Raw genomic sequence first — 27976 nt, forward strand, 5'->3', positions numbered from 1 at the left:
AAACCAATGGTTGCCTAAGGCTGGGAGGAGGAAGGGCGGGCAGGAAACAGGGAGTGACTACTAATAGGTACAGTGATCCTTCTGGGTATAATGAAAATGCTCTAAAATTGATTATGGTGATAAGTGCACAATTCTGTGAATTTTCTAAAAACTATTGAATTATACACTTTAAATGGGCACATTGAATGGTATGTGAACTACAACTCAAAGCTTTTATATAAAAAACAGAACGAAACAACAACAAACATAAAACCAGAAATAGACCTTGGGGTTCCACCAAGCCCCTCTTACCCTGTGAGGCTCTGCCGAAGAAGGTGACTGGGCTCACTCTCTGACATTTCTTAATTGAAACAACAAGCAAATATTGTCAATATAAGACAAAGAAAAAAACATGGCATATAGCTTGTTCTACATCTTACCTTCAATTCAGAGGGTTTTCAGGTGATTTAAAGCTGAGGGGTTTCATAGACTACTTTATCAACATCTATTCAATGATGCATAGAATAACAAATAGAGAACCAAAATAAGGATCCCAGGAAGGACAGCTGGGAAGGAGGAAAGATGAAATTTGTAGCTAACTTGGCAGTAAGATCCAACCTAAACTGAATGTTGAGAAATAAAGTAATCGATATTGTCTATTTCCTACCCAGTATCCTTTCCCCTATTTCCCTTCCTATTTGATTTTCATTCTGTTAACACCCCTCCCCCATCTCCCCCCACTTCCAATTCCTTGGCCGTCCTGGTTGACTCAGCACATTTTATTTTTGCCCCTCTTCCCACCCCATCCCCCAGTTATTGAGTCAGGAGTTGGTATGTGACCTAAGTTGTCCAACCAGAGAATCTCAGGACTCTCGTTTGGAAGCCTGAGGCAGAAGCTGTCTTTTCTCCTGGACAATTTCCTGAGCAGATGTAGGACAGGATCAAAAACTATCACAGACGCCTCACCGTTAGCCTGTGGATGAAGCTGACAGACTAGGAGGACCCGGAGAATCACAGAGACGTGAACTGCAGTCTTGATTGGAACCATGCCCCATCTCTATGTTTTCACCTCTAGATTTTTCCAGTTACATAAGCCAATAAATACTATTTTTGTTTAAGCTGTATTAAGTAGACATTTCTATTGTTTACAGCCAAAAACATAAAAATGGGATAATTCTAATAAATTCTAAACTCATGCCTAGACTTAATATTTATTAAGATGTTTGGAACAATGCCTGGCATGTAGTAAGTGCTATGTAAGTGTTATAGTTATTATTATTGACAGAAGTCTTAGTATTATAAAACAAAGAAAATAATAATGACTAACCTATCTACTTAACAAAACACTGTTAATAAGACAATGGAAAACAAAAGAAAAGGGCATCATTCCTCCCTCCATTGTAAAAGTAATATCTATCCATTACAGAACATTTGAAAAACACAGAAATATATTAAGAAGAATTTTAAAATCATTTATAATCCCACTCTCTAGAAAAAAGTAATATTTTGGTTCATTTTCTCCCAGTCTATTTTAAACATGTAATTGAAATTATTCTACATATACAACTTCGCATTCCCTTCTTTAAAAAATTGACCATATCTCATAAGCATTTTTCCGTCATTTATTCTCATTTTGGATTATTTTCCTAGGATGGAGTCCTAGAAATGAATTGTCCTAGAAATGAAAGTGAGACTTGCAGGGTTCTTTTGAACATGAAATGAGATAATGGATACAAGAGGCATTTGAAAATTGAAAGCACTGTACAAGTATGAGCTGCTCTTGTAATATCATTAGCTCTTCCCCTAAACTTGCTCCTCCCCCTGAATTCTCTATCTTGCTGAATTGCAGTAGCATGATCACCACCACCATAAACAGCCAGCCACAGTCACCTGCTGTCTTGTATCAAGAACTTATCATGTGCTGTGCACTGAGCTAAACAGGTAAGCACTTTATCCATTATTCCATTTAGTCTTTGTCGGATCCCTGCTAAAAAGGTGATAGTATCCTATTCTGCAAAGAGAATTCCGAGCTCTGATGGAATTAAATAATTTAAGGTCATACAACCAGAAACTGTAGAGCAGGGATTCGAACCCTAAAATTCATCTGTGTAAAGTCCCTGCTTTAACCACTTGCTATCTGCTATTAGGCCCTTTTCCCCAGTGTGCATTTCTTCTGTATCCCACAAGTCATTGAGTGGGGCACTTTCTGATCCCTGTGGCACTCTCCTCTGCATTTCTACTTCTTCTGCCCTAGTTTGGGCTCTCATTGTGTCTTCCCTGGATGATTTCAATAGTCTCCTGATGTGAGGAATCTGACAAAGTGATCTTCCTAAAATGCAAATCTCACCATCAGTTAGTGGTTCCCCAGATCTGTCAAGAGAGAGTTCAAAATCTTATTGAGTACTCTTATTTCTTGTGATCCCTCTTCTCTTGTTGCTCCCCTGTGGGGTCATGCCTCTTTATGCTTCCCTGTCCACACCCAGACCAATGCCTTGGCTAGCCATAGCTGCCTTCTTTGTCGAGATGACTCCTATCTTTTCAAACTCAGTTAAAGCAACTTCTTTGGGAAGTTTTCCCTGTTATCATCACACTCTTTGACATTGAACAGACAGCCTTTATTTATTAAGCAACTTGAGAACAAGAAGCCTATCTTGTTTCACCTTATATCCCAAGTAAAGTATTGATTGACACATGGTATGCTGTAGGTGCTGAATAAATACCCACCAAATGAATTTTTCTGTGACTTTGCTATTGATATCTCATCAGGAAATGTTAAGGTGCATTAATGAAATGCATGTTGTCCAGAAAAACAACATTATGCTCTCTATAGGATGTGAAATATGGTCCTCAGTTTTGAAGTCTACATTTTTAGAGGCTGATTAGTAAATTGGAATTGATAGAGAGGTGTAAAGAAGGTAAGAAGGTCTGGTAACAATGTTGCATGTAAAATGGTTACAGAAATGAGTCTGTTTACATTAAAGAAAAGACTTTGGAGTGGGGGGCAGAATGGGAGATGAGAGCCATCTTCACATACATGATGAAGATTAGCCGAATAAAGACAAAATTTCTTTTTTTTCTTTTCCTTTTTTTTTGCGGTACGCGGGCCTCTCACCGCTGTGGCCTCTCCCGTTGCGGAGCACAGGCTCCGCACGCACAGGCTCAGCGGCCATGGCTCACGGGCCCAGCTGCTCCACGGCATGTGGGGTCTTCCCGGACCGGGGCACGAACCCATGTCCCCTGCATCGGCAGGTGGACTCTCAACCACTGCGCCACCAGGGAAGCCCTCCTTTTTTTAAAAGTTAATTTTTATTGGAGTATTGTTTGCTTTACAATGTTGTGTTAGTTTCTGCTGTACGGCAGTGAATCAGCTATACGTATACATATATCCCCTCTTTTTTGGATTTCCTTCCCATTTAGGTCATCACAGAGCACTGAGTAGAGTTCCCTGTGCTATACAGAAGGTTCTCATTAGTTATCTATTTTATACATAGTGGTGTATATATGTGAATCCCAATCTACCAATTTATCCCACCCTCCCTTCCCCGCTTGGTATCCATACGTTTGTTCTCTACATGTGTCTCTATTTCTGCTTTGCAAATAAGTTCATCTGTACCATTTTTCTAGATTCCTCATGTAAGCGATATTATATATTTGTTTTTCTCTTTCTGACTTACTCTGTATGAAAGTCTCTAGGTCCATCCACAAGACAAAATTTCTAATCATAGAACTATGAGTTTCTCCATCCTTCTGTTATAGCCGTTATGAAAGGACTTCTGTACAGGGTAGAAAAATGCCCCAAATATGTTCAAACTCTTCGACTTGGGGCTTCCCAAGCTGAGTAATTTCACATCAGCTTGTCTGAAAAGCAAGTACCATGTAGAAATCACCAACAGTAAGAACTTATAGTGCAAGCAGTTTCCAGCGCTGAGGTTTTTATCATCATTTTATATTTTCCACACTGAAGGCAGAGGAAATCATTCAAAGAAGCATCAAACAAGAACAGTAAAAAATGTGGCAACGTTATGGGCAGCTGAGAAAATAGCCATAGCATAGGGGCAGAACAGCCCAAATACAAGGAATGGGATGGCTCCTTTCAAATGAAGACTCAGGGACAACAAGAAATAAAGGAAGGTAAATAGGCAGGGCCACATGCAATAACAACTCCTCCAAAAGTGATTTGCAGCCAGAGGCAGCTTTTCTGCAGAGTTAATTAAGCTCTTCGACCACTCCTTTGCCCTGGGCTCCCCTGAGGCCTCTGCAGGTACTCTGAAAATCTTAACGTTTGTCTTAAGGAGGACACCCAAGACTGTATAAGTTTTAGACCTTACAGAACTTGTTTGCTTCAAGCATGTCAACCAGTTGACCAGCAAAACAAAGCGTAGCATATGTGTAGTGTGTTTAAAGTTATTTTTCAAGCATTGTATTTCAGCCACACCTACACACCCAGATTGTAATCAGTTACACCAATATTATCTTTGAAAACAAAAGATATTTACACGAAGACTCCAGTGCCAGATTCTTTCTTATGTCTAGACCCTGCTCTGGCATTATCGAATTTGGGTGCCCTGTACTGATTTTAAGTACTTGATATTTTTGTCTATTTGACTTGTTTGAAAACCAGATCCTGTTTTAATTTAGCCCAGTAGGAGGTATAAGAAAGTCTTTATAAGTTAAAATATTTAAATCTTAATTACCTACTCATGTGGTGAAGGTGAAAATCATGCAAGGTTAAACCTGTTCTGCTTCTTACAGAGCGTCCCTCTGAGAAGTGACGCCACCTGTTCAACATCAGTGGCAGAGGGAACATGGAAGCCTTCTAAGCAGGAGAGAAATAGGAGACAGCTAGGGAACTTTCTAGTTCCTCTTGAGTTACATTCTGTAGAGTGGCTTCTCTGTTTATGAATAGAAGTGTGATTTTAGAGAATATCACAAAGCTACCCTAAAATGCAAGCAGAAAGAATGGCCAGCCATTGATACATTTTCCATGTATCCATGGAGGGACTTATGAGACGAATGTTTTCTGATACCTGCTAGGGAGTTGGTTAGCATGATGTGAGCAGACGACCTTAAGTTTCTGAGTCACACAAACGAAGATTCAATTTCCTTCTCTGCTGGTTACTGGTTTTGGTTGTGGGCAAGTTATTTCACCTCTCTGAGCCTTGGTTTCCTCATCTGCAAAATAAGGATGATACTCATCTTACAAATCTGAATGGTCTCTCTTGCACTGTCAATTTCTCCCCTTCCCCAGTGGCTTCTTGGGTTTTTTTGTTTGTTTGTTTTTTATTTTGACTGCACTGTCTGGCTTGTGAGATCCCAGTTCCCCATCCAGGGATTGAACCCGGGCCACGGCAGTGAAAGTGCGGAATCTTAACTACTAGACCACCAGGCAACTCCTCTTCCCCCGCACAGTGGCTTCTTATCAATGGCAAACAGCAACAAAAACAACAACAAAACTCTCTACCCGTACCCCACAAGAGCTGCTCCACTAGCTCGCTCTTTCAGCAGGAAACATCTTGGAGGATATGACTGTGCTTGTTAGCTCTGCCTCACCAGCCACTTAAACCTTTACTTCCTACATGTAGTTTTACAACTTACAAAGAAATGACCAGTGACCAGGTTCTATGATCTCCAAGTTCAGTGATGCTTTCTTAGTCTTCATCCTACTTGGTCTTTTCTAGCTTTTGACTCTATGCTGTGATGATAAACATAGGTTAAACAGAAAAATAATATATCATTCTGGGTTTCTTTCTACCTCTCTTGTTGCTGTCCCCATTGGCTGTCTTATGGTTTTAACCACTTTGGGGTAGGTAAATTCCTGAATTCTAATTCTAGTTCCAAACTCTCTCTGAGCTCTTTCCCAAGTAATGACTGTGTATCTCATGCTGGAGAGGTTGTTGGCATTTCATCAACTCCACTCCCCTGTCCCCGTTATCTTTTCCCTATTTCTGCCAATGGCATTGTCCTTACCCTATTCTCCCAGGCACCGTGTTTGGACACATGAAGTTCCTTTTATTCCTCCTCCTTTCCAGTCCCACTGCATCTCTCTTCGTTCTGCCCACAATCACTCTTCCCCTCATATCACAATAGGCTCCTACTTGGCCTCCTTGCCTCTAGACTCTGGTTCATACCTCGTATGGCTGTCACACTCAATTTGCCTAAAGCCAACTCTAATTATATCTTTTTTCCAAAGATTTCTATGGCTCCCCAGTATCTTTTAGGTAAACTGACCAACCATCTTACCTTTGCTATTTATTACAAACCCTGTCCTCCAAAGAAATGAAATACTCACATGTTCTCTTACGTGCCTTGTGTTTTTCCAACGCCATGCCTTTGCTTGCATTGTTCCTTCCATGCTTTTTGTCCTCTCCTGGACATCCTTTGTATATTCACAGGAACTCTCAGATACAATCTCTTCTATGATCCTTGCCTGCTGTCCTCAGCCAGATGTAACCAACTTCTTCCCCCAATTTATTCCTTAAAAAGCACAGATAGTTCTCTTGGGCCATTTATGACTTTCCACTTAGTAGTATACTTATGCATGCACAAGTTTTATCCTCTCTGCCAGAGTGTAAAGCTCATTTAGTTATGTGTTCCTTCAGCAAATATTTTTTTGAATGTCTATTAAGTGCAACCACTCTGTAAAGGTACAGAAGTGAACCAAACACGACTCCTCCCCTCAAGGGACTCATGATGTAATTAAGGAGACAATAAAGAAAATAGATCACTGGGCTTCCCTGGTGGCGCAGTTGTTGAGAGTCCGCCTGCCGATGCAGGGGACACGGGTTCGTGCCCCGGTCCGGGAAGATCCCACGTCCCGCGGAGCAGCTGGGCCCATGAGCCATGGCCGCTGAGCCTGCGCGTCCGGAGCCTGTGCTCCGCACACGGGAGAGGCCACAATAGTGAGAGGCCCGCGTTCCGGAAAAAAAAAAAAAAAAAGAAAGAAAATAAATCACTAACGTTTAGTTTACAAACAGTGTGTCAGAGTTATGTACAGAATGTTCTGGGGGAACACAAAGGAGGTGTATCAGCTCAGCCTTGGAGAAGAGGGAGAGCAGAAAACTTCCATGAGCAGGTGATACTGGAACCAAGTCTTAAGTGCTGAGTCAGTCATGGATGATGTGGTGGGTTTGGCGGTGAGAGGATACATTCTGGGTATGGTATATTTAAAGGCTACCAGTTATAAGCCAAGGCCAAGCTTATAACCAGTTCATATTCATGTCCCATACTACATTGTTCCAACACCTGCATTAGAACAGGACCATTCCATTATAAAGTATTCACCATTCTGATTTGTGATGAGAAAAATGCAGTGTAGGAAGTTGTCAAAAATTTACATTGTATCTGTCTTTTAAATTGTAAAATGATGACCATTCTTACTTTTTGTTGTTGTTAAATGTTCTTTCTTTAATGAAACAGTGGTGACAACACACAGTTGTGTCAATGTTTTATTTAGAAAACTAAAACACTGGTAATTTTTTTATTTTTTAATTGACGTATAGTTGATTTACAATGTTGTGTTAGTTTCTGCTGTACAGCAAAGTGATTTCAGTTATACATATGTATACATTCTTTTTTATGGTTTGTCATAGGCTACTGAATATAGTTCCCTGTGCTGTACAGTAGGACCTTGTTGTTTATCCATTCTACATATAATAGTTTGCATCTGCTAATCCCAAATTCTTAATCCATCCTTCCCCCACCCTCCCTCCCCCTTGGCAACCATAAGTCTGTTGTCTATGTCTGGAAACACTGGTAACTTTAAATGCTGCTCCAATTTTAAAAATTTTGTTTTACTGACCCATGATTTTCAAGAATCAAGCTCTCAGAAGTATTAGTGGATTAGAATTCCCTGGACAGCTTTAAAAAAAATGTATATTGAATTCCTTATGTCACCTTAGTCTTAGTGATTCAAAATTTCCAAGGTAGGAGCTTAAGAATTTGCGTTTTTATAAAACTTTTTAGTTGATTTTGAAAAGCATCCTGATTTGGGAGCAGCTGCTGTACCTGGATTTAACTCACCTGAATAAGTGTCAAATGGATGAGTGGGTGCTGCTCATATAAGGATACATTTAGGGACATAAACTACTTTTTTTCCCCAACAATGAAATGCACACATCTTAAGTGTACGTGAAAGATAACTCTTTTACGAGAAAGTCTGATTCTTAAGAAGAGAGGAGAAACAGGAGGTTATTTTAGGCCTTTTCCTTTTGTGAACAAAGGGTAATGAAGTGAAAACATAGTACTCTTCAAATGACTTGGTCACTGACGTGAACATGTTTAGGATGAAAAATCATTGTCTGAGAACTGCAAGACTAAGTATGCTCCTGTGAGTGTCACTTAATAAAAAGAAAGTAACATTTTAAAGTCAAGAACATTGATGAATAGGGCAACAAACTTTTATTAATGATCCTTCAGTGACCTGAAAATGCAAATAAACGTCTTTCAGGACCTATTTTAATTAATTAATTAAAACATATTAAGGTTTTAATTTAATTTAATTTATTTATTTATTTCATGTGGGATCTTAGTTTCCTGACCAGGATCAAGCCCATGCTCCCTGCATTGAAAGCATGGAGTCTTAACCACTGAGCCACCAGGGAAGTCCCCTGGACATAAATAATTTTAGATAGAAAACCCCCAGGTCATTTTTCTACATTTCCTTGCCCTATTCCATGATATTAGAGTTCAGCCTTGCATACACAGTCCCAAAAGCATGAATATTGGGGCACTGCTCTGAACCTAGGGAATTTCACTTGCTTTTCTCTTAGCATTTAGATTCATAGAAATTTAGACGTCCCTGAGTTGAGTCCCTGATTTTGTGGGCAAGGAAACAGGTCCCAGAGGGTCTGTAGGACACATCCAAGGCTCCACAACAGAATTAGGACTTTCACAGTCACTTGGTACTGTTTCGTGCATATTTTCACAGAAAATTGTACTTCATGCTTTTCTCTATTGTACATTCATTTTTCATTGAATCACACAAATTGGTAAAGTAAGACAGGTCTTTAATATTTACATTTGTCAGGGGAGGAAAGATAGTCCACATGATGAAGGGCTTGCCCATAGTTATACAGCTACGCCAGTCAGCTCCAGCTGCCATAACGAAATACCACAGACTGGGTGGTGTAAACAACAGGACTTTCTTTCTGACAATTCTGGAGGCTGAGAAGTCCAGGAGCACGGTGCTGGCCAGCTTGGTTTCCCAATGATGAGGGCTCTCTTCCTGGCTTTCTCTCTGCGTCCTCGTGTGGATGGGGGTGGGTGGATGGTGGAAACAAGCTCTCTGGTCTCTTCTTATAAGGGCACTAATCCCCTCTTGAGGGCCCCCACCCTCATGACCTCATCTAATCCTAATTACCTCCCAAAGGCCCCATCTCCAAATACCATCATATTGGGGGTCAGGGCTTCAACAGATGTGAATGTTGGAGAGGATACACTTCAGTCCACAGCAACCGCTGAACTAGGACCAGAACCCAGCAGAATTGGTTTCAGTGACGCTGCACAAACATGTGTTGGGGTGTCCGGGGTGAGGGGCCCTTCAGTATTACATACCCATGCCTTGTCAGTGGCAGGAGAGCTTTGGAAATAACTAGGGCAGCAAGTCCCAGAGTGGGGAATAGCGCTCCGGGTATTCAGAAGCAGATGATTTTACCTCCAAGCGAGCAGAGGAAGATGAAAAGGTTTTCAGCAGGTAAATATTGGAGCGAAGACAGTGCAGGCATGGGGAGAGCTCTGCAGTGGAAAGGTGCGGGCTGTCTCTGGGGAATGGGGTAGAGCCTGTTCAACCACAGGAATGGGCACGTCACGCAGTGGGGCTGGAAAATCCAGCGTTCTCCTCGTTGCCGCACTCTGTGTGTACTCCGTGGACGCTGTGTCTCCGTTTTTACTGTCTGTTTCCTGGGGTAGAGACCCTGCTCTTTATTCATCTGGAAACTAGCAAGGACTATGGAGAGGGTGGTCCATAAATCTCAAGGCTATTGCAAGGAAACAAAGCCGGAGGCGCCCCAGCCGCGGCGAGGCCGTGCCAGCTGTGAACCAGGGCAATAGAATGTTTCCCGACTGAAAGTGGAAACGCAGCAGAGCAAGAAGGCAGAGAGAAGCAGGTCTCTTGCTAGTGATCTTAAACTGGAGAAAAAAAGAAAAATGATCTTTTCCTAAAATACACGAGGAAGGGGACCTGGGCTTTGAGGTCAACGTTTTCCTTGCACTACTGGCCTCCAGTGGGAGGAAGCTATCCCGGGCTCTAGTGGCCACTGGTAAGGAACAGGACGGATGAGGCCTAAGAAACAGAGGTCAAAAGCGTGGAAACACGGCCGGGCGGAGCGGCGAGCAAAGGGCGAAGCCGGCTCCGGGCTGGCAGCGCGCTGGGAAGGGGCGCGCCCTGCGCGGGGTCGAAGCAGAGGAAAGCTGCCTCATGGCAGCCCTTCCTCTGCCCGGGGGGAGGGCCTTCTGCAAACCTGGCTGGACTCGGAACAATTCATCCTGTTCTTTTTTTTATCCTGTTTTTAATAAAATCATTTTCAGAACCCCAAAGAGGGCGGTACCCAGAGGAATCTGGAAAATACCCCGCAGGGGCGGGGAGTGGGGCGTGTCCGTATCAGGCCGCTGCAGGCGAACAGACGGTCGCATTGCGGGCAGACAACCGTGCACGGTTCCAGAGGCCGAAGCGCGCCCCCGCCCGGGCCGAGCTGCGGGCCCCCACCCAACCTGCGCACACCCCCGCGTCTCTGGGCCTCGGGGGTCCCGGCGGGGGCGGGGCGTCAGCGGCTGGGGGCGGGGCCTGGCGGGGGAGCACGGCTGCGGCGGCGGGAGGTGCGGGCCCTTCCGTCCCCTGGTTGGATCTGGGCTGAACAAGGGGCGGTGTCTTGCGGCTGTTCTGCGGGCCGGCATTGGGCGCTGGATATGGAGGCGTGGTTTCGTGAAGTCAGTTCCGGTCGGTGTAAATCCCCCGGGGCGGCGGCGAACGGGCTTCAGATGCTTCTGGGTCGCGGTAGGGAGAGCTCCGGAGTCCGAGTGTGTGAGCTTGAGCGCCGAGCGCTAGAGCGACCCGGCGAGGGATGGCGGCCACCGGGGCCGCGGCCACGGGCAAACTCCTGGTCCTGCTGCTGCTCGGGCTCACGGCACCCGCCGCGGCTCTGGCCGGCTACATTGAGGTGGGCACCGGGCGAGCGCCCGAGCCCTTTTTCCTGCGCCCGCGAGGGAGCGCGGCCTGCTGGCGGGCGGGCGGTGGGGTTCGGGCCGGGCGGGGAGCGCGTCGCGTGGGGGCGGTGGGGGTGGTCCGGCGCTGCAGCGGGTCTGGCGCGCCTCCCCCGCCCCCCCCGCTTGGCGCAGCGCTTAGCGCTGGAGGTCGGGCTGCCTCCGACGCCGCAGAGGCCAAATGAAAGGCATCGGGGTTACGGGGGGCGGCGGGCAGCCTCGGCCGCCCCAGCCCCCATCCCGCCCGCGGCGGCGCCACATTCTCTGGGGACCCCGCGCGGCCCAGACGCCCACCCCGCCCTCCCCCGGGACCACGCGAGCCTCTGCCGTGCGCCCCGGGGCGGCCCGCGGCCCGAGACCCGGTGCGGCTGGGCTCGCTCCGGGGGCGGCTGTGCAGACCCTGGCCCCGGGCTGGGGCGGGCAGCGCGCTCCACGCGGGGGGCCGGAGCTTCCCACCGGGGAGCGGCGGATGCGGCCTTTGTTGGCGAGGTGGGCCGAGCCGCGGGGATGCGGGCGTCCCGGCTCGGCGCCGGGGGAGTGCCGCGGTGCGGGGCGAGCGCCTCTTGGGCTGCACCGGAGAAGCTCCGCACCCCGCAGCGGGTGTGCCCTCTCCTGCCTGTGTGCCTCCCGCTCCAGATCCTGCGCGCTGGCATCGGGCCTTCGGGAGGAATTGTTAAATATAGCCGTTTGCCTGAGTCCAATAAACAAGGGGACACCCTTTTCTGCTGCTGTTGTTGCTCCCTTTTGTGGTGGGTTTCAGCGAGCAGGGACGCGGTACCCGTGAATACGTTGTAAAAACTCTTGTCTAATCGTACTTTTTTGGTTTAAGTAGTTTTTCTGCACCTGATAACCCCGTGCCATCTCTGTGCCGGGAGGATGTTCCAGCGCCTGGGCTCCTGGGTGATTCGCTGGGGTCGGGCCGCGGGGACAGGCGGGGTTGCTGAGGTCCGTGGATCCTGCAGGGTGGCCTGGACGTGGCCGCTTCCCAGAAACCTTTCTGTTCCTGAGGGAGACGTGGGACTTTAATTTTACTTGCCTTCTCGAAATAGTGCTTGAACTGTCGGACTGGAATGTTTCGGGTGTGTAGTTTATTTCCCCTCTTCGCTATTTTAAAAATTACAATGGATTTCTGCGTGGTTGGCTAATTTCAGAGAGAAGTGAGACTGGATTTGATTACCTAGGCATTGACTGAGAAGTTTCTAATAAAAACCCACAGTTAGAACGTGTTCTTCTGCAGAACGTGTAAATATTTCCACGATTAGAATAAATCTAATCAAGAACGAACCTCCGATGGAACGGCTTAAAACGTTTGTATTCATCCTGCTTAAAGCTTTGATTCTTGGGGGGCCGGGGGGGGAGAAGTTTTAAGTAGAAATAGTTAATGTTTATAATACGCATGCTTTTAGATTAGGATTATTTTCGTTACCACACAGTGGTTAGTTGGATTTATATCTGTGGTCCCCAATATGGTGTCGCAGGGAAGCAAGCTAGATCATTGGGATGGGAGGGGAAGGAAGAAGATTTTGTATGGGACATAGAATTTAACTCTTAGGTCAGGATGTCAAAAACCATTGTTCACACTTTTACCTCACTTCCCAGAGGTATGAGTAACTTCAGGCACTAGTGAATTCACAAAGAAGGGTCCATCAATTTTAAAGTACATCTTCCTTTCAGGTTTAAATGGAATATTAATACTTGATGCCTGCAGAGAAAGAGAAATGAACAATATCAGAATTAGCTGTTGTGGATTAAATTTGATTATTACCCACATCATTGTTCAATCGGAAAGTCTGGCTAGACAGAAAGTAGGCATTAGACATTTCCCTAAAATGGTTTTTGAATGCTGTGTTATGAAACTTCTCTTCTTTGGAACTGTGTTTTTGCCCATACTTGCTAAATTACCTTTCAAATGGTTTTTCCTTTTGTCCAAGAGGCAGCATTTCCTTCATATGTATATAATTTGATTTAGTTTATTTGCTTTCAGGCAAAGGACTGCCTAAGCCTTGATGTAGATGAGAATGGCCTAAATCAGGATTCGCTTTGGGATGGTCCTTATTGAGATGAGCCAAAAGGATTCTAGCCAAATCCCTGATCAAATTGCTTGGCACAGAATTATTGATTGGCCAGTCTTGAGTGTTGCTTGGTGTTGACTGAATTAATCTCTTACACCTGTTTAAAAGAAAAAAGTCTCTGTACTCAGGGTCACTTCCTCTGTTAAATCTGAGACAAGTTCAGTCGTGGGCCTGCTCCCATGTGGGATTCTCAGATGGTATTTGTGCTGAAATTCTGCACTCTGTACAGTGGACCTTGAGGCTTCTGAGAGCCAGTTCATTCCACCACATTTTAAAATGGGCCCTTTGATAGTCAATTTTCAGGAAACTCAATGTATGATGTCTGAGGCAGAGGACCAAGAAGCTTTGTGCTGATATTTCTGATTGGTGGTGGAGGGGATGTCACATTATGACCTGGACAGATACCAATGCCTCTGATAGGAACATCAGCCTGTTAACCTCATAACCATGTAAAAATCGTTTGATAAATGTGATGGGCTGAGTTTTGGCAAATCAGGCCCTCCTCTCGCAGGCTTTTGTTTCATCCTCTAAAGCTGGGCTGTCCCACAGTGTAGCCACTTGCAGTGTGGCTACTGCGATTGAGGAATGAGCTTTCCATTTTATTTAATTTTAGCTAATTTATATTTAAAAACAAATACTCTATTCGGTGATTGGAAAACATTTATCTGTGTTTGAAACAACTTGGTATGAGTCTGCTTTTTAAACTATTTGATACATTTCATGAAATCTAAACGCAGATCCAGTGTTTCTTGTGAAAATTTAGCATCTGAATTGAGGTGTACTGTAGGTGTAAAATGCACACCAAATTTTGAAGCCTTCGTATGAAAAACTTGTGAAATAACTCATTTATAATTTGCATATTGATTGTATTGAAATGGTAATATTTTACACATAGCTTAAGGAAAATATATTAAAATTAGTTTCACCTCTTTCTTCTAATTTTAATGTGTCTTCTAGAAAATACAACATATGTAACTCATATCTACTGGACAATACTAATTTAATTTCTTGCTTAAGGTTGGTGCTGCGTGAGTGTTTTTATGAGCACAATTTTTAAATACGTTGCTATTTTTTCCCCCAATAAAGTCTTGCTTAAAGTTGGTCCAGTATGATCTTAAGAACAATTTTGAGTATTTTTCTGTTACTTTTTTCAATTAGAATTTTTATTTAGAAATAACTTCAAGCTGACAAAAAATTATAAAAATTGTACAAACAGCTCTTATACCCTTTACCCAGATTCATCAATTTAACATTTCTCCTATTCAGCATTTGCTTTTTCATTCATTTTGTTATTACGTATTTTTTGCTGAACCGTTTTGAGAGCAGGTTGCATACATCATGTCCATCTACCCCTGAAAACTTCAGTGAGTATTTCCTAAGAACCGAGGAAGTTGTCCTACATAAGCTTAGTACAGTTATCAGCTTAAAGAAATTTAACTTTGATACAATACTTTGATTAAGTCTGCCGTCTGTATTCCATTTTGCCAGTTGAACCAATAATGTCCTTCATAGCATTTGAAAACATGTTTTTTGTTTGTTTGTTAAAGAGCTTTAGAATTCTTGGCAATAATATGTGAAGGGTTAATTTTTTTCCAAATATAAAAATCATATTTTTAACTTATATTGTTTCAACTCTGGAAAATCAAAACTTAAAAACCTTTCAGGATTCCTTAATTATATTTCTCTTACTGAATTCTTGGGCTTTTGCATTTTTTTTTTAAATAAGAAAAATTATATAGGGAGTGCATATTCATTGTAAAAATTTAAAATGCATTTGAACAATAAGAAATGAAAAATAATCTGAGATTGTGTTGTCCAGGGAAATCTCACTGTAAACGTTTTGGTGTGGTGTGTATCCTCCTAGAGCTCTCAGGTACGTACATTTTATCAAAGTGACACATAAATTGCGTATTGAAGCTGGTACCTAACAATTAGTATTTTGAATTGTTCTAAAATGAACTACTGAAAGAAAATAGTTTTCTGTGTGATAAAAGTAGGGATAAATTTTTGTACAGTAACTGTAAAGTCTGTGGAGGGAGGCCATTTGAGAATTCAAAATCACCCATAATCCAATTTTCATGAGTTGTTTTTTTAGTGAGATAAACTAGATTACCTTGACTCTTAATTAAATTTCATATAGTGTACCTTGATTTATGTCCTAGGATGGAAAGTGAACCATGTAGGCGTATTCAAATAGAAACAAGTTCCAGTCCTTTGTATCAAGTACAACTAATAACTACTTTATTGCTGAGAGAAATTTTCTTACATAAGCATCATAAGGATTTTTTTAATGAAACTTTTTGAAACATAACTATAATCTATTTTTAAAATACAACTTTTCATTTGTTATTCATCCCACTAGTGTTTGTTGAACACTGCTACCAGGTTCTGTGTTAGATGCTGAACAGTGCAGTAACAAAAGCAACTGTGCATGGGGCCTTTTCCTCTGCAGTGCACTTGCGTGATGTGATTTCCAGGCCCTATGCCCAGAGATTCTCATTGAGGATATCTGGGATTCTCATTGTCACAGGCTCCCCAGGGGATTTTTATGTGCAGGTAGAGAAAAACAAACTCCAGTAAACAAAAAGCCAACAGAACTCATTTGGGGACATTATCTTATGTAAGCCCCCAAAAGTCTGGTGAAGTAGGTATTCGTATCCATACCTAAAATGGGAGTCAGGTGAGGCGGAGGGTTCAAGGCGGTGCAGCAGGGCCAGGGTGAAAATTGGTCTGTCGTATTCTGAGTCTGTCGTGCACTCTTTCTTCTATATCAGGGTGTTTTGGTTGCAGATTTCTTTTTACTCCGGTCTACCTGTTTTCTCCACTATCAAAAAACCTGATGTGAATATTTTCTTTAAAAGAAACTAATTTCATAGATGTTGTAATATTATCATGAATCAATATATGGCAAACTGCTAACAGTGGTTATCTTTGAAGGATGTAATTACAGGGGACTTGGCCTTTTTACATTTTCCATAGGTTTTAAAAAACGTCTAATGCTTTTTAATATAACATGCAAGTTCCCTCTTTTTTTTTTTTTTGGCTGCGTTGGATCTTTGTTGCTGCATGCTGGCTTCCTCTAGTTGGGGCGAGCGGGGGCTACTCTTCTTTGCGGTGCGCGGGCATCTCATTGCGGTGGCTTCTCTTGTTGCAGAGCACGGGCTCCAGGCGCGCAGGCTTCAGTAGTTGTGGCACGTGGGCTCAGTAGTTGTGGCTTGCGGACTCTAGAGCGCAGGCTCAGTAGTTGTGGCGCACGGGGCTTAGTTGCTCCGCGGCATGTGGGATCTTCCCGCACCAGGGCTGGAACCCGTGTCCCCTGCATTGGTAGGCGGATTCTTAACCACTGCGCCACGAGGGAAGTCCCTATCTTTGTATTCTGATAACAAATTTTAAGGAAAGAAACGGTGACCACTTGTGGGGAATCTTACCAAAATCAGTGTATGGGATTATTTGGAAGAGAAAAGGTTACTGGCACCAGATTTATGATCACTGGCCTAGTTGATAGACAAACTATTAGGCAGAGGCTGGCACAGTAACCAATATGACTGGAATAAGATTGTGGTCCAGAAAAAAGTCAATCAGCATTTGGAGTGGGGCACCTGCGGTGTGGGTTAATTGAACAGCTCAGCACAACCTTTCTACTCTGCCTTCCTCAGCCTCACACCTCCTGTGGCTGCAGAATGGCTGTTGCAGTTTCAGAGCACGTGCTTTGATTTGATAACGTCCAGGGGATTGTGGGGCTTTCTCAGAGCACATCAAGACCCCTCAAGTCTTACTGTACAGAATTATATCAGGTGCTTCCAGCCGCACCAGTCATGGGTGGGGAGGGGATGGTGGTGCTGTGATAGGCTTAGACTGCACACTGGGTTCTGTTGGAAAAGCGGGCTGTGGATGTTGGGTAGATAGCAACCCAACGTCTGCTACCAGGTCATTATCTGTTTGGGAGGTTATATAGCTAAGCTGGCTGGAAAGAAAAAGAATGAATTTATTCTTACCTAAATGATCTGTGAGTTAAAGGTTTGCCGGTGAAATTGAGACCTCAAAGGAACCTCTCAGGTGATTATCAGGATCTCGGCACGTCCTTTTGAGGGATATTGCCGTCCAGAACAGAAAGGCAGGAATGGAGAAGTACGTGAAAATTTGTAAGGGAGGTAATTAGCCTAGAGAAGAAGAAAACATGGGATTTAGTGTTGGTGAAGAATGTAAGCATTGTCAGATTTTTATATATTGGCTCTGGAAGGCTAAATAGATGACTTACCTAGGCTGAAGCAGAATTTTTACCTGGAGAAATGAGCCAGTAAGAGTGTGAAGAGTAGAGGACCCTTTAATTATGAACATGACCAACATAGTATAGTAAATATATAAAAGATACTCATATCCACCACCCAGTTTTGTTAAATTTTAGCACTTTCTGTATTTGCTTTAGCCTGGTTTTTTTTTTTTTTTTTAAAAAAACCTAAAACATCATCAGTAGAGAAATAAAACATTGTTAGGCCTCCTTTGAACTTTCCCCCATTCCATTAACCTTCCTTTCCAGAAGTAACTCTTAACCTTGAGTTGGGAATTCAGCATTCCCACTCATGTTTTCGTGTTGAGAGAGACCCCTTTCATCTCTCTGGATTCCAAAGAAACTTACCCAGGCTCTTAGAGTTGTAATAAATATTTGTCAGTGCAGAGTGCTAGTTGTTCGAGCATATTAGGGTGATTTTAGAAGGTAACAATGCTAAGATATTTGAACTGAAAGTAAGGGTAGCCCTGTGCTCATGAAGGTGCCAAGCACTCAAGGCAACATTGCAGCCCTCTCCACCCACATCGCAAGCCTGGAATTTTTTGAGCTTTTAAAAATTTAAATACACAAAGGAAAAAAAGTTACAGCTCAATGTATTTTCATAGAACATACTCGTGTGACCACTGCCAAGGTCAAGAAATAGAACATTCCCGTCCCCCACTTCCCCGTCCCCCTCCCTCTCCCCCAACTATTATCCCAACTTCTATGGTGATTATGTCTTGCTTTTCTTTTTTATAGTTTTACCACCCAAGCGTTCATCCCTAAACACTGTAGTTTAGTTTTTCCTGTTTTCTCGCTTTATAGAAATGGAATCTTTCAGTATATATTGAGTATCTGGCTTCTTTCACTGAGCATGTTTTTGAGGGTCATTTGGATTGATGAGCATAGCTGTGGTTCGCTTGTTTCCACAGCTGTATAGTATTCCAATGTATGAAGAAACCACAATTTGTTCTACTGTTGATGGACATTTGGAATGTTTCTGGTTTGAGGCTATTGAGATAATACTGTCCTCTCTGCTGCTTGCCTTTTTACACTATTCCTTATGATGTCTTTAGAGGAAGTTCTTAAGTTTAATGTCTAATTTGTCAGTTTTATTTTTTTAAATTATGGTAGGTGCTTTTTGTGTCCCACGTGAGAAGTTTTCCCCACCCTGAGGACATAGTTATTCTTCTGTTGCCTACTAGGGGCCTTTTGTTTTGCCTGTCACATTTGGAGCTACAGTTTACCTGGAACTGATTGTTGTGTAGATATGAAGTATTGGTCTTTTTATTATTCTTTTTTTTTCCGTATGGCTATCCAACTTGCACCATTTATTGTAAAGGTCTCCTTTCCCTTCGTTCTCCCATGCCACCTTTGTTGTTAATTAATATCTCTGTATGGGTGAGTCTATTTCTGGGCTCTCCTAATCCATTGATCTCTTCTCTATCCCTGTACCAAGTCCACTCTGTCTTAATGACTGTACTTTATAATAAGGTTTTTTTGTTTTTTAAATAATTTTATTTATTTATTTATTTATATTTTTTGGCTGTGTTGGGTCTTTGTTGTTGTGTGCGGGCTTTCTCTAGTTGTGGCGAGCTGGGGCTACTCTTTGTTGCAGTGCGCAGGCTTCTCATTGCGGTGGCTTCTCTTGTGGAGCACAGGCTCTAGGAGCACGGGCTTCAGTAGTTATGGCGCGCGGGCTTAGTAGTTGTGGCTCTCAGGTTCTAGAGTGCAGGCTCAGTAGTTGTGGTGCACGGGGTTAGTTGCTCCGTGGCATGTGGGATCTTCCCGGACCAGGGCTTGAACCCATGTCCTGGAATTGACAGGCGAATTCTTAACCACTGTGCCATCAGGGAAGTCCCTATAACAAGGTTTTATAACTACTAGAGCAAGCCCATCTGCCTTGGTTGTCTTCAGTAATGTCTTGACTATTCTTTAACCCTTTTCTTTCCATTTACATTTGCCACATTTAGCCAAAAACACTTGTTGGAATTTAGATTCGATTGCATTGAGTCTGTAGTTGAATTGGGAAAAATAGACATTTTTCCAATACTGAGTCTTCCAACACAGAAACATGGCATATACCTTTATTTAGGTCCTCTCTAATTACTCTCAGTGTTTATAGCTTTTTTCATAGAGATCTTGTACATCTTATGTTAGATTTATCTATATAGATATTTGATGTTTTTAAATGCTATTGTAAATGGCACCTTAAAGTTGTCATTTTGTTGTGGTTGTTGAAATGAAGTTGATATTTTCAAATTGATCATGTATTCAGCGGTCTTGCTAAGCTTGTGTACTAATTCTAATAATTTATCTGTAATTTTGAAAATTTCTGAGTATATTCTGTGAATTGTGACAGTTTTATTTCTTTCCTTTTATTTTAAAAAAACGAGATATAATTGAATATAACATTGTGTAAGTTTACGGTGTACAGTGTTCTGATTTGATGCATTTTTATATTGCAGTATGTTTACCATTGTACCATTGCTGCTAATACCTCTATCAAACATAATTATAATTTCTTTTTGGTGGTGAGAGCTATTAAGATCTAGTCTTCTAGCAACTTTGAAGTTTATAAAACAGTATGTTGATTGTAATCACTGTGCTGAATGTTAGATCTCCAGAGTTTATCTGCTGTTTACAAATTTGTACCATTAAACGACATGCAAGTTTTGATATATAATATTTGCATTATCATTCAAGTAAAAAAATAGATTTTTCCGTTGTGATTTAATTTTTTTACCCAGGTAATTTAGAAGTACACTTCTTAATTTCCAAAGATGTGGAGATTATCTGGTTGTCTTTTTGCTGTTTATTTCTAAGTTAACTGCATTGTGGTCAGAGAATTAGTCTGTATGATTTCAGGTTTTTGAAATTTATTGAGACTTGCTTTATGACCTAGTTTATGATAGAATTTTTGTTGTGTGCATAGAGAAAATGTTTATTCTGTAGTTGTTACTTCCAGTGTTTTATATGTATTCTGATCATGCTGTTTTCATGTTGTTCAGATCTTTATTCTTAAGATTTTTTACATCTTCTTTTTTTCTTTTATTGAGAAAGGTATGTTAAAAATCTCCCACTGTGATTTTGGAAAAGTTGTTTTTCTCCTTGTTATTCTGACAAGTTTTGCTTTGCTTATTTTGAGGCTGTCATTAGGTGCATACAGATTTAAAATTGCTATCTATTCCTCAAGAATTGGACTTCTCAGAGTTATAGTTTCCCTTGTTATCTCCAGTAAGGTTTTTGCCTTTGTCAGTACTTTGTCTGCTATTTCCATCTTTGTGTTTTAGATGTGTTTATGGTTGATTTTTCTTTTGTTTACTTAGGAGACAGTGTTTGTCTTTTACTGGAATATTTAGTCCATTTACATTTAATGTGATTGCTAAAGTATTTGGGTTTTCATCTACCTTCTTATTTAGTGTTTTTTGTTTGCTCTGCTGGTTCTTATGTTTCTTTTTTTCTTTTTTTTCAAATTGAAGTGTAATTGACACACAACATTATATTAGTTTCAGGTGCACAACATAATGATTTGATATTTGTATGTGTTGTGAAATGATCACCACAGTAAGACTAGTTAACATCCATCACCACAGATAGTTACATATTTTCTCGTGTGTGTGATGAGAACTTTTTTTTTTTTTTTGCGGTACGCGGGCCTCTCACTGTTGTGGCCTCTCCCGTTGTGGAGCACAGGCTCTGGATGCGCAGGCTCAGTGGCTATGGCTCATGGGCCCGGCCGCTCTGCGGCATGTGGGATCTTCCTGGACTGGGGCACAAACCCGCGTCCCCTGCATTGGCAGGCGGACTCTCAACCACTGCGCCACCAGGGAAGCCCGAGAACTTTTAAGATTAACTCCCTTAGCAACTTTAAAATATACAATACAGTGTTATTAATTATAGTCACCATGCTGTACATTACATCCCCAGGACTTATTTATAACTAGAAGTTTGTACCTTTTGACCATCTTCACATATTTTGCCTGCCCTCCACTCCTCAACCCCCACCTCCCACCTCTGACAATGAGTGATCTTTTCTCTATATTTACAAGTTCAGTGTTTTTAGAGTCCACATATAAGTGAGATTATACAGTATTTATCTTCCTCCATCTGACTTATTTCACTTAGCGTAATCCCCTCAAGGGGATTATGTTGTTGTTGCAAATGGTAGGATATCCTTTTTCATAGCTAAATAATATTCGTGTGTGTGTGTACACCATTTATTTTTATTCATTCACTTATCAATGAACATTTAGGTTGCTATGTTTATTCCCTTATTTAACTCCTTTGGAGGTGGTTATTATTTTACTTCTCTCTCCTATTACTTTGGAACATATTTGTATAATCTTTTGTTTTCCCTTTAGTGGTTACTTTAGACATTTCAATATCTTTCACTTAATTGGTATTAATTGGTATTTTTGCCCTCCTCCTGCTCAGTAGAAGGTTATTAGAACACTTTAACTCTACTTAACCCCTCTCAGCATTTTTGCCATTGTTGTTACGTATGTTAATTTCATTTAAACCCCAGAAGACCTTATACAAGCCATGTTTTATACAGTCAAATGAATTTAGATCAGTGATTATGAACTTTGGAGGCACACTGGTATCATCTGGGGGAACATTTACAGAACACAGATTGTCTGCACTCCAATTCAGACAGATTTCATCAGGGTCTCTTGAGGGAGGGTGTCAAGCATTAGTGTTTCTTAAAAACTCCTCCGGTGCTCGCTTCGGCAGCACATATACTAAAATTGGAACGATACAGAGAAGATTAGCATGGCCCCTGCGCAAGGATGACACGCAAATTCGTGAAGCGTTCCATATTTTTGTACAGCTACTATGGAGAACAGTATGGAGGTTCCTTAAAAAACTAAAAATAGAACTACCATATGACCCAGCAATCCCACTACTGGGCATATACCCTGAGAAAACCATAATTCAAAAAGAGTCATGTACCAAAATGTTCATTGCAGCTCTATTTACAATAGCCAGGAGATGGAAGCAAGCTAAGTGTCCATCACAGATGAATGGATAAAGAAGATGTGGCACATATATACAATGGAATATTACTCAGCCATAAAAAGAAACGAAATTGAGTTATTTGTAGTGAGGTCGATGGACCTAGAGTCTGTCATACAGAGTGAAGTAAGTCAGAAGGAGAAAGACAAATACCGTATGCTAACACATATATATGGAATATAAGGAAAAAAATGTCATGAAGAACCTAGGGGTAAGACGGGAATAAAGACACAGACCTACTAGAGAACGGACTTGAGGATATGGGGAGGGGGATATGGGGAGGATATGTGACAAAGTGAGAGAGTGGCATGGACATATATACACTACCAAACATAAAATAGATAGCTAGTGGGAAGCAGCCGCATAGCACAGGGAGATCAGCTCGGTGCTTTGTGACTACCTGGATAGGTGGGATAGGGAGGGTGGGAGGGAGGGAGACGCAAGAGGGAGGAGATATGGGAACATATGTATATGTATAACTGATTCACTTTGTTATAAAGCAGAAACTAACACACCATTGTAAAGCAATTATACTCCAATAAAGATGTGGGAAAAAAAAAACAAAAACAACTCCGGTGATTCAAAGATGCAGTGAGTTTGAAAGCCTCTGATTTAGATTTACATATTCTCTTTGTTATTCTTCCTGCCTTTTGTATCTCTGACCTTCATTTTGGGATAATTTTTTGTCTTCCAAAACACACTTTAGAATTTTCTTAAGGTTGGCTGGTGATATATATTCTTTCACCAAATACCTGTTTTAGTGTCTTTCTTCAAGATAGGTTCATCGGGAATAGAATTTCTTTCATCATTTTAAAGATCTTATTCTTAATTCTATTCCTGGTCAATATCTTGGTGTTCAATATTATCAATAGCTTATTGGAATTAACTGTCAGATTGTTGTTCCTTTGAAGATAATGTGTCCCTTATCTCTGACTACTTAGTAGATTTTCTCTTTGAATCTGATTTTCAGCAATTTTACTGTGTACCTAGGTTTGGATTTTTAAAAAATGTATAGTCCCTTGCCATCCTTGGGGGATTGGTTCCAGGACACCCCTACCCCCAATACCAAAATCTGTGATGCTCCAGTCTGTTATGTGAAATGGTTCTAGTATTTGCATGTAACCGTCAAATATCCTCCTGTATACTTGCAATCATCTTTAGATTACTTAAAATACCTAATGCAATGTAAATGCTATGTAAATAGTTATAAATATAATGTAAATGCTATGTAAATAGTTGTAAATATAATGTAAATGCTATGTAAATAGTTGGCCCGTGGCAAATTCGAGTTTTGCTATTATGAATTTTCTGAATTTTTTTTCCCCTGAGTAGTTTCAGTGCATGGATACACAATCTGAGGATATGGAAGGCTGACTGTCTTCGGCTTGTAGAGCTCCTTGAATCTGTGGTTTGATGTCTTTCATCAGTTTTAGACAGTTATCAGCCATTATCTAAGTATTTAAGTATTTAAATATTGCTTCTGCCTATTTCTCTTTTCTCTAGGACTCCAAAAACAAACATCGTAGACACTGTTACTCTGTCCTGTGTGTTTTTCCATGCCTCATTTGATAGCTTTTCTTTTGACCCATCTTTTGGCTTACTAATGATTTCTCCAGCTATATCTAGTCTACCATGAAGTCCCATCCATTGAGTTCTTAATTTTAGTTGTTATGGTTTTCAGTTTTATAATTTAAAATAGTTTTTTTTAATTGTACCTAGATCAGAGATGAAATTCTCAATTTTTGTCTTTTGTGTCTTTGAACATGAAAAGTATACTTGGAGTCTCTGTCTGGTAATTCCTATGTTTGGGGTCCCTGTGGATCTTTTCCTGTTGTCTGTTTCTGCTGGTTATTTATTCATTTTATTTTGTTTCCTTGTTTGTCAAGTTATTTTTGATTGTGAGCCATATGTTTTATTTACACAAATGCTTATAGATTAATTTAAGGCCTAGGCTAATGTTATGCTCCAGAGAATGTTTGATTTGCTTCTACCTGGAGTTTGATGAACTAGAGATCCAGGATCTCTCATTTCACCGATTGAGAGGATTGGAAGTTGAGCTGCAGTCTCTGTGAAGTCCTGTCAATTCTGGATTACCCTTCTAGGTTCAGCCTGCCTTGGGGTATCAACTCCAAACCACTAGTGTATTTCCAAGTATGTTTCCTTTCTTCTCTCCCTCCTGCCCCTGGACTCCAGTCCCTTTCCCATTGGTCCTTACAGGCTGTTAAAAGCACTGCTCAGCTACTCCCTTTAGGATCTTTCATCATCCCCAGAGGAAAAAAGCCCTGTGAGCTATATTCATCTCCTTGGACTTTCATCCTCCTCTGGTTACTGACCTAGGAAATATTCCCTGTCTTTTTAGGTCCCTACTGCCTTTAACTAAGTGCTTTTTAAAGAGTATTTAGTTATGTGGCTGCGCTGAGTCTTAGTTGCCGCACGTGGGATCTTTGTTGCCGAGTGTGGGATCTTCATTGTGACACGTGGGATCTTTATTTGCGGCACGTGGGATCTAGTTCCCTGACCAGGGATCAAACCCAGGCCCCCTGCATTGGGAGCGCAGAGTCTTAACCACTGGACCACTAGGGAAGTCTCTAACTAAGTGCTTTTGAAAAATATTTTATGTTGCTTTTCTAGCTGTCCTCATCAGGAGGGTTGGTCTGAATTACCTAGTTGACCATAACTGGAAATTAATTCCCTTGAAATTAGATATCTACTGGGAGTTTATAGAGAGAACCTGTGTTATTTTATTTTAGGTAGTTGGGGAAGAAGAATAGACAAGCAGGAATAGAGTGGCAGATTCTGGTGGTGGTTGGAGTGATAATAACAGTGATAGTTATATTTATGGTGCAATTAGTATGTATAATGTTTCACATGTACTCACTGAAACCTTTGAACTACCTTCTGAGACACATACTATGGTTATCCCTGTTTTACAGACATAGGAACCAAGGCGTGGACAGATAAAGTAACTTGACCTAGGTCACAATCAGTAAGTGATGAATTGGCTCTCAAGTTTGTGCTAACTGGTAGAACAGATGGCCTGGTCAGAGGCCTGGAGAAGGGATATCTCAGGTCAGCACGGGGCCACCAAAGGTTTATGGAGAAGTTACCAAACAGTCAACATTTAGGCAAAAATTTGCAGTACGTGATTCTTAGTAATCAGAACGTAAAGAGAAAACTCTTCTGAGGTTATTTTTCCATCTTTCTCCACTACCAAACCACTATCAGGTCATGGAACTTAGATTTACAGTCATTGTACGTTATGACTTGAGTGCGTATCATCTCAGGAACCTATTTGCTACTTCTTACAGCCTTTCATTAAAAAAGACAGATTCTAAATTGATTTTTTACAGATGATTATTATGGTGACTCTTAGTGTGTATCCTGTGTTAAGGAAAAAATATATGGTCATCGTGAAAAATCTAGAAAACACAGGTAAAGCTAAAAAACAAACAAAACAAAACAGAAAGAAATTAACTGTAATTTACCATCCAGGTAAGTAACTTAAAAATTTTCCCAGTCTGTGTTCTGGACATCTTTGTTTTTTGAAAGAATGGATTCCCCCTTATATGTTTCTAAGCTGTTTTCCTGCCTTTTGACATATTGAATAGCTTTCCAAGCCGTTAAAATATTTTACAGCGTCACTTTTAATTGAATCACCCTTCATGGTTTGGGGCATTTGAACTCCCTGCATTTTTAAATATGCAATTTCCACCACTTTTAGTTGCCTTTCGTACTCTGAATTTGGAGTACTTAAGCTGATGCACAAATATTTTGAGTTATTGAATGAGAATGCTGCCTGCCAGCCAGTGGTTGGATGTTTGCAGCAGTATTGGAACCATAATTTGAATATTTTATTGCATTTTGCCCTTATTTTATTGTTGAGTAGCACATGGTTTGATGGAGTTGGTGCTTATTTGGTGCTTTCTAGATCTAGAGTCTTTGAACTTAGGTGAACACACAGTGGGCTCAGTTATGTAGAAAGAACTAAGGAATATTTATAAAATGATAGAATTAAGGTTTTTCCCCCATTTTCCCAAGATTAAATGATTATTAAAAAACGCACCACACTGTATAGAAATCAACATTCTCTCCCATAATTTTATGCATCTGGGACTGTAGATATGTCACTGTCCCTGCCCCACATCTTCAAATTAACATTCTTTTTTTTTTTTTTAATTTTATTATTTATTTTATCTTTATTTTTTGGCAGTGTTGGGTCTTCTTTGCTGAGGGCAGGCTTTCTCTAGTTGCGGTGAGCGGGGGCTGCTCTTCGTTGCTGTGCACGGGCTTCTCAGTGTGGTGGCTTCTCTCGTTGTGGAGCACGGGCTCTAGGCATGCGGGCTTCAGTAGTTGCGGCACGCGGGCTCAGTAGTTGTGGCTCACAGGCTCTAGAGCACAGGTTCAGTAGTTGTGGTGCACCGCCTTAGTTGCTCCACGGCATGTGGGATCTTCCCAGACCAGGGATTGAACCCGTGTCCCCTGCATTGGCAGGCGGATTCTCAACCACTGCGCCACCAGGGAAGCCCCAAATTAACATTCTTAAGTCACAACAATAAGTCTTCTCATAGGGGGCCTTCTGGGAAAGCAAGCTATTTCCTCCGCTCATATTTCCCTCTTTTTGTAGCATGCACCAGCAGTCTATCCAAGAAGAATATACTGGGGAGTAGGGAGGGCATCCACCAGCAAGCCCACGGTTGTTGACAGCCATAAGATTAGTGACAAGCACAAAGGGATATGTCAGCATACTGGCAAAAAATCCTGTGACAGCTTGGGAATAACTCTTCATTTCATTCATGGTGGAAACCCCACCTTCCAGTGCATAAGTATTGACGAGGTAGGCCAGTGAGTTACAGAGCCACAAAGAAATGCTGTCACCTAGGAGGCGAGGAAAAAGACCCGCAAAAAATCCTAGGATGGCTTCTTCCCAATAGATAGTTGCTAGGAAGTCACAAAATCCACAGTACTTGGATTCTCTGCCAATGAATTGTACCACAGATCTCAGAGTGATCACGTGGAAGGGATGTATGATGAGAGTAGCAGCAGAATGAGCCGTCACCTCTCGAGTTGTCTCCTTGATAACTCAGTCAAAGGAAGAAGAAACTTCTTTCTGTACATTTCCAGATCCTGACTCCTCAGCCTTGTCACACTCCTGGTAATGCTGTAAAACTTTACCATGGACCACAGTTCCAAGGACCCCTGAACACAGTCTTGGAGTTAAGCCTGTGAACAACCCACGCTTCCCACTGATGCTTGCAATGTGCTGAGCATAATGAGAGGACCAGGAAGCTGATAAAATTGCTGCCCCAAAAATATTTCATTCTGTTTTTGGAGGAGGAGGCTCATATCCCACCTGGATGAGCACCTTCATGTACATGAGTGGCTGGGACAGGATGGTGAGACCAGAGCCCAGAGCACCTGACTGGCTGCGTCCGCCATGATGGCA

The 27976-nt window shown here is 41.8% G+C and overlaps 1 protein-coding gene, 1 non-coding gene and 1 pseudogene across 7 annotated transcripts in view; 2 read left to right on the forward strand and 1 right to left on the reverse strand.

Annotated features, from left to right (window-relative positions):
* Positions 1-10927: 10927 nt before the first annotated feature.
* APLP2 (amyloid beta precursor like protein 2) overlaps positions 10928-27976 on the forward strand; it is a 72482-nt gene continuing 55433 nt past the window's right edge. For 2 of the 6 annotated variants that reach the window (XM_067751577.1, XM_067751579.1), the window contains exon 1: positions 10928-11132. In XM_067751577.1, the coding sequence (XP_067607678.1) occupies positions 11037-11132 (96 nt within the window). In that variant the 5' untranslated portion in view covers positions 10928-11036. The remainder of the gene's footprint in view (positions 11133-27976) is intronic. The other 4 variants (XM_067751578.1, XM_067751580.1, XM_067751576.1 and 1 more) reach the window with 3 other exon arrangements.
* On the reverse strand, positions 11373-27969 carry LOC137230629 (mitochondrial carrier homolog 2-like; annotated as a pseudogene).
* On the forward strand, positions 22236-22342 carry LOC137231381 (U6 spliceosomal RNA). The gene has a single exon (XR_010946503.1). It is a non-coding gene; the product is annotated as a U6 spliceosomal RNA (small nuclear RNA).

This window comes from Pseudorca crassidens, chromosome 9 (genome assembly GCF_039906515.1).
Source record: "Pseudorca crassidens isolate mPseCra1 chromosome 9, mPseCra1.hap1, whole genome shotgun sequence".
NCBI classification, from domain to species: Eukaryota; Metazoa; Chordata; class Mammalia; order Artiodactyla; family Delphinidae; genus Pseudorca; species Pseudorca crassidens.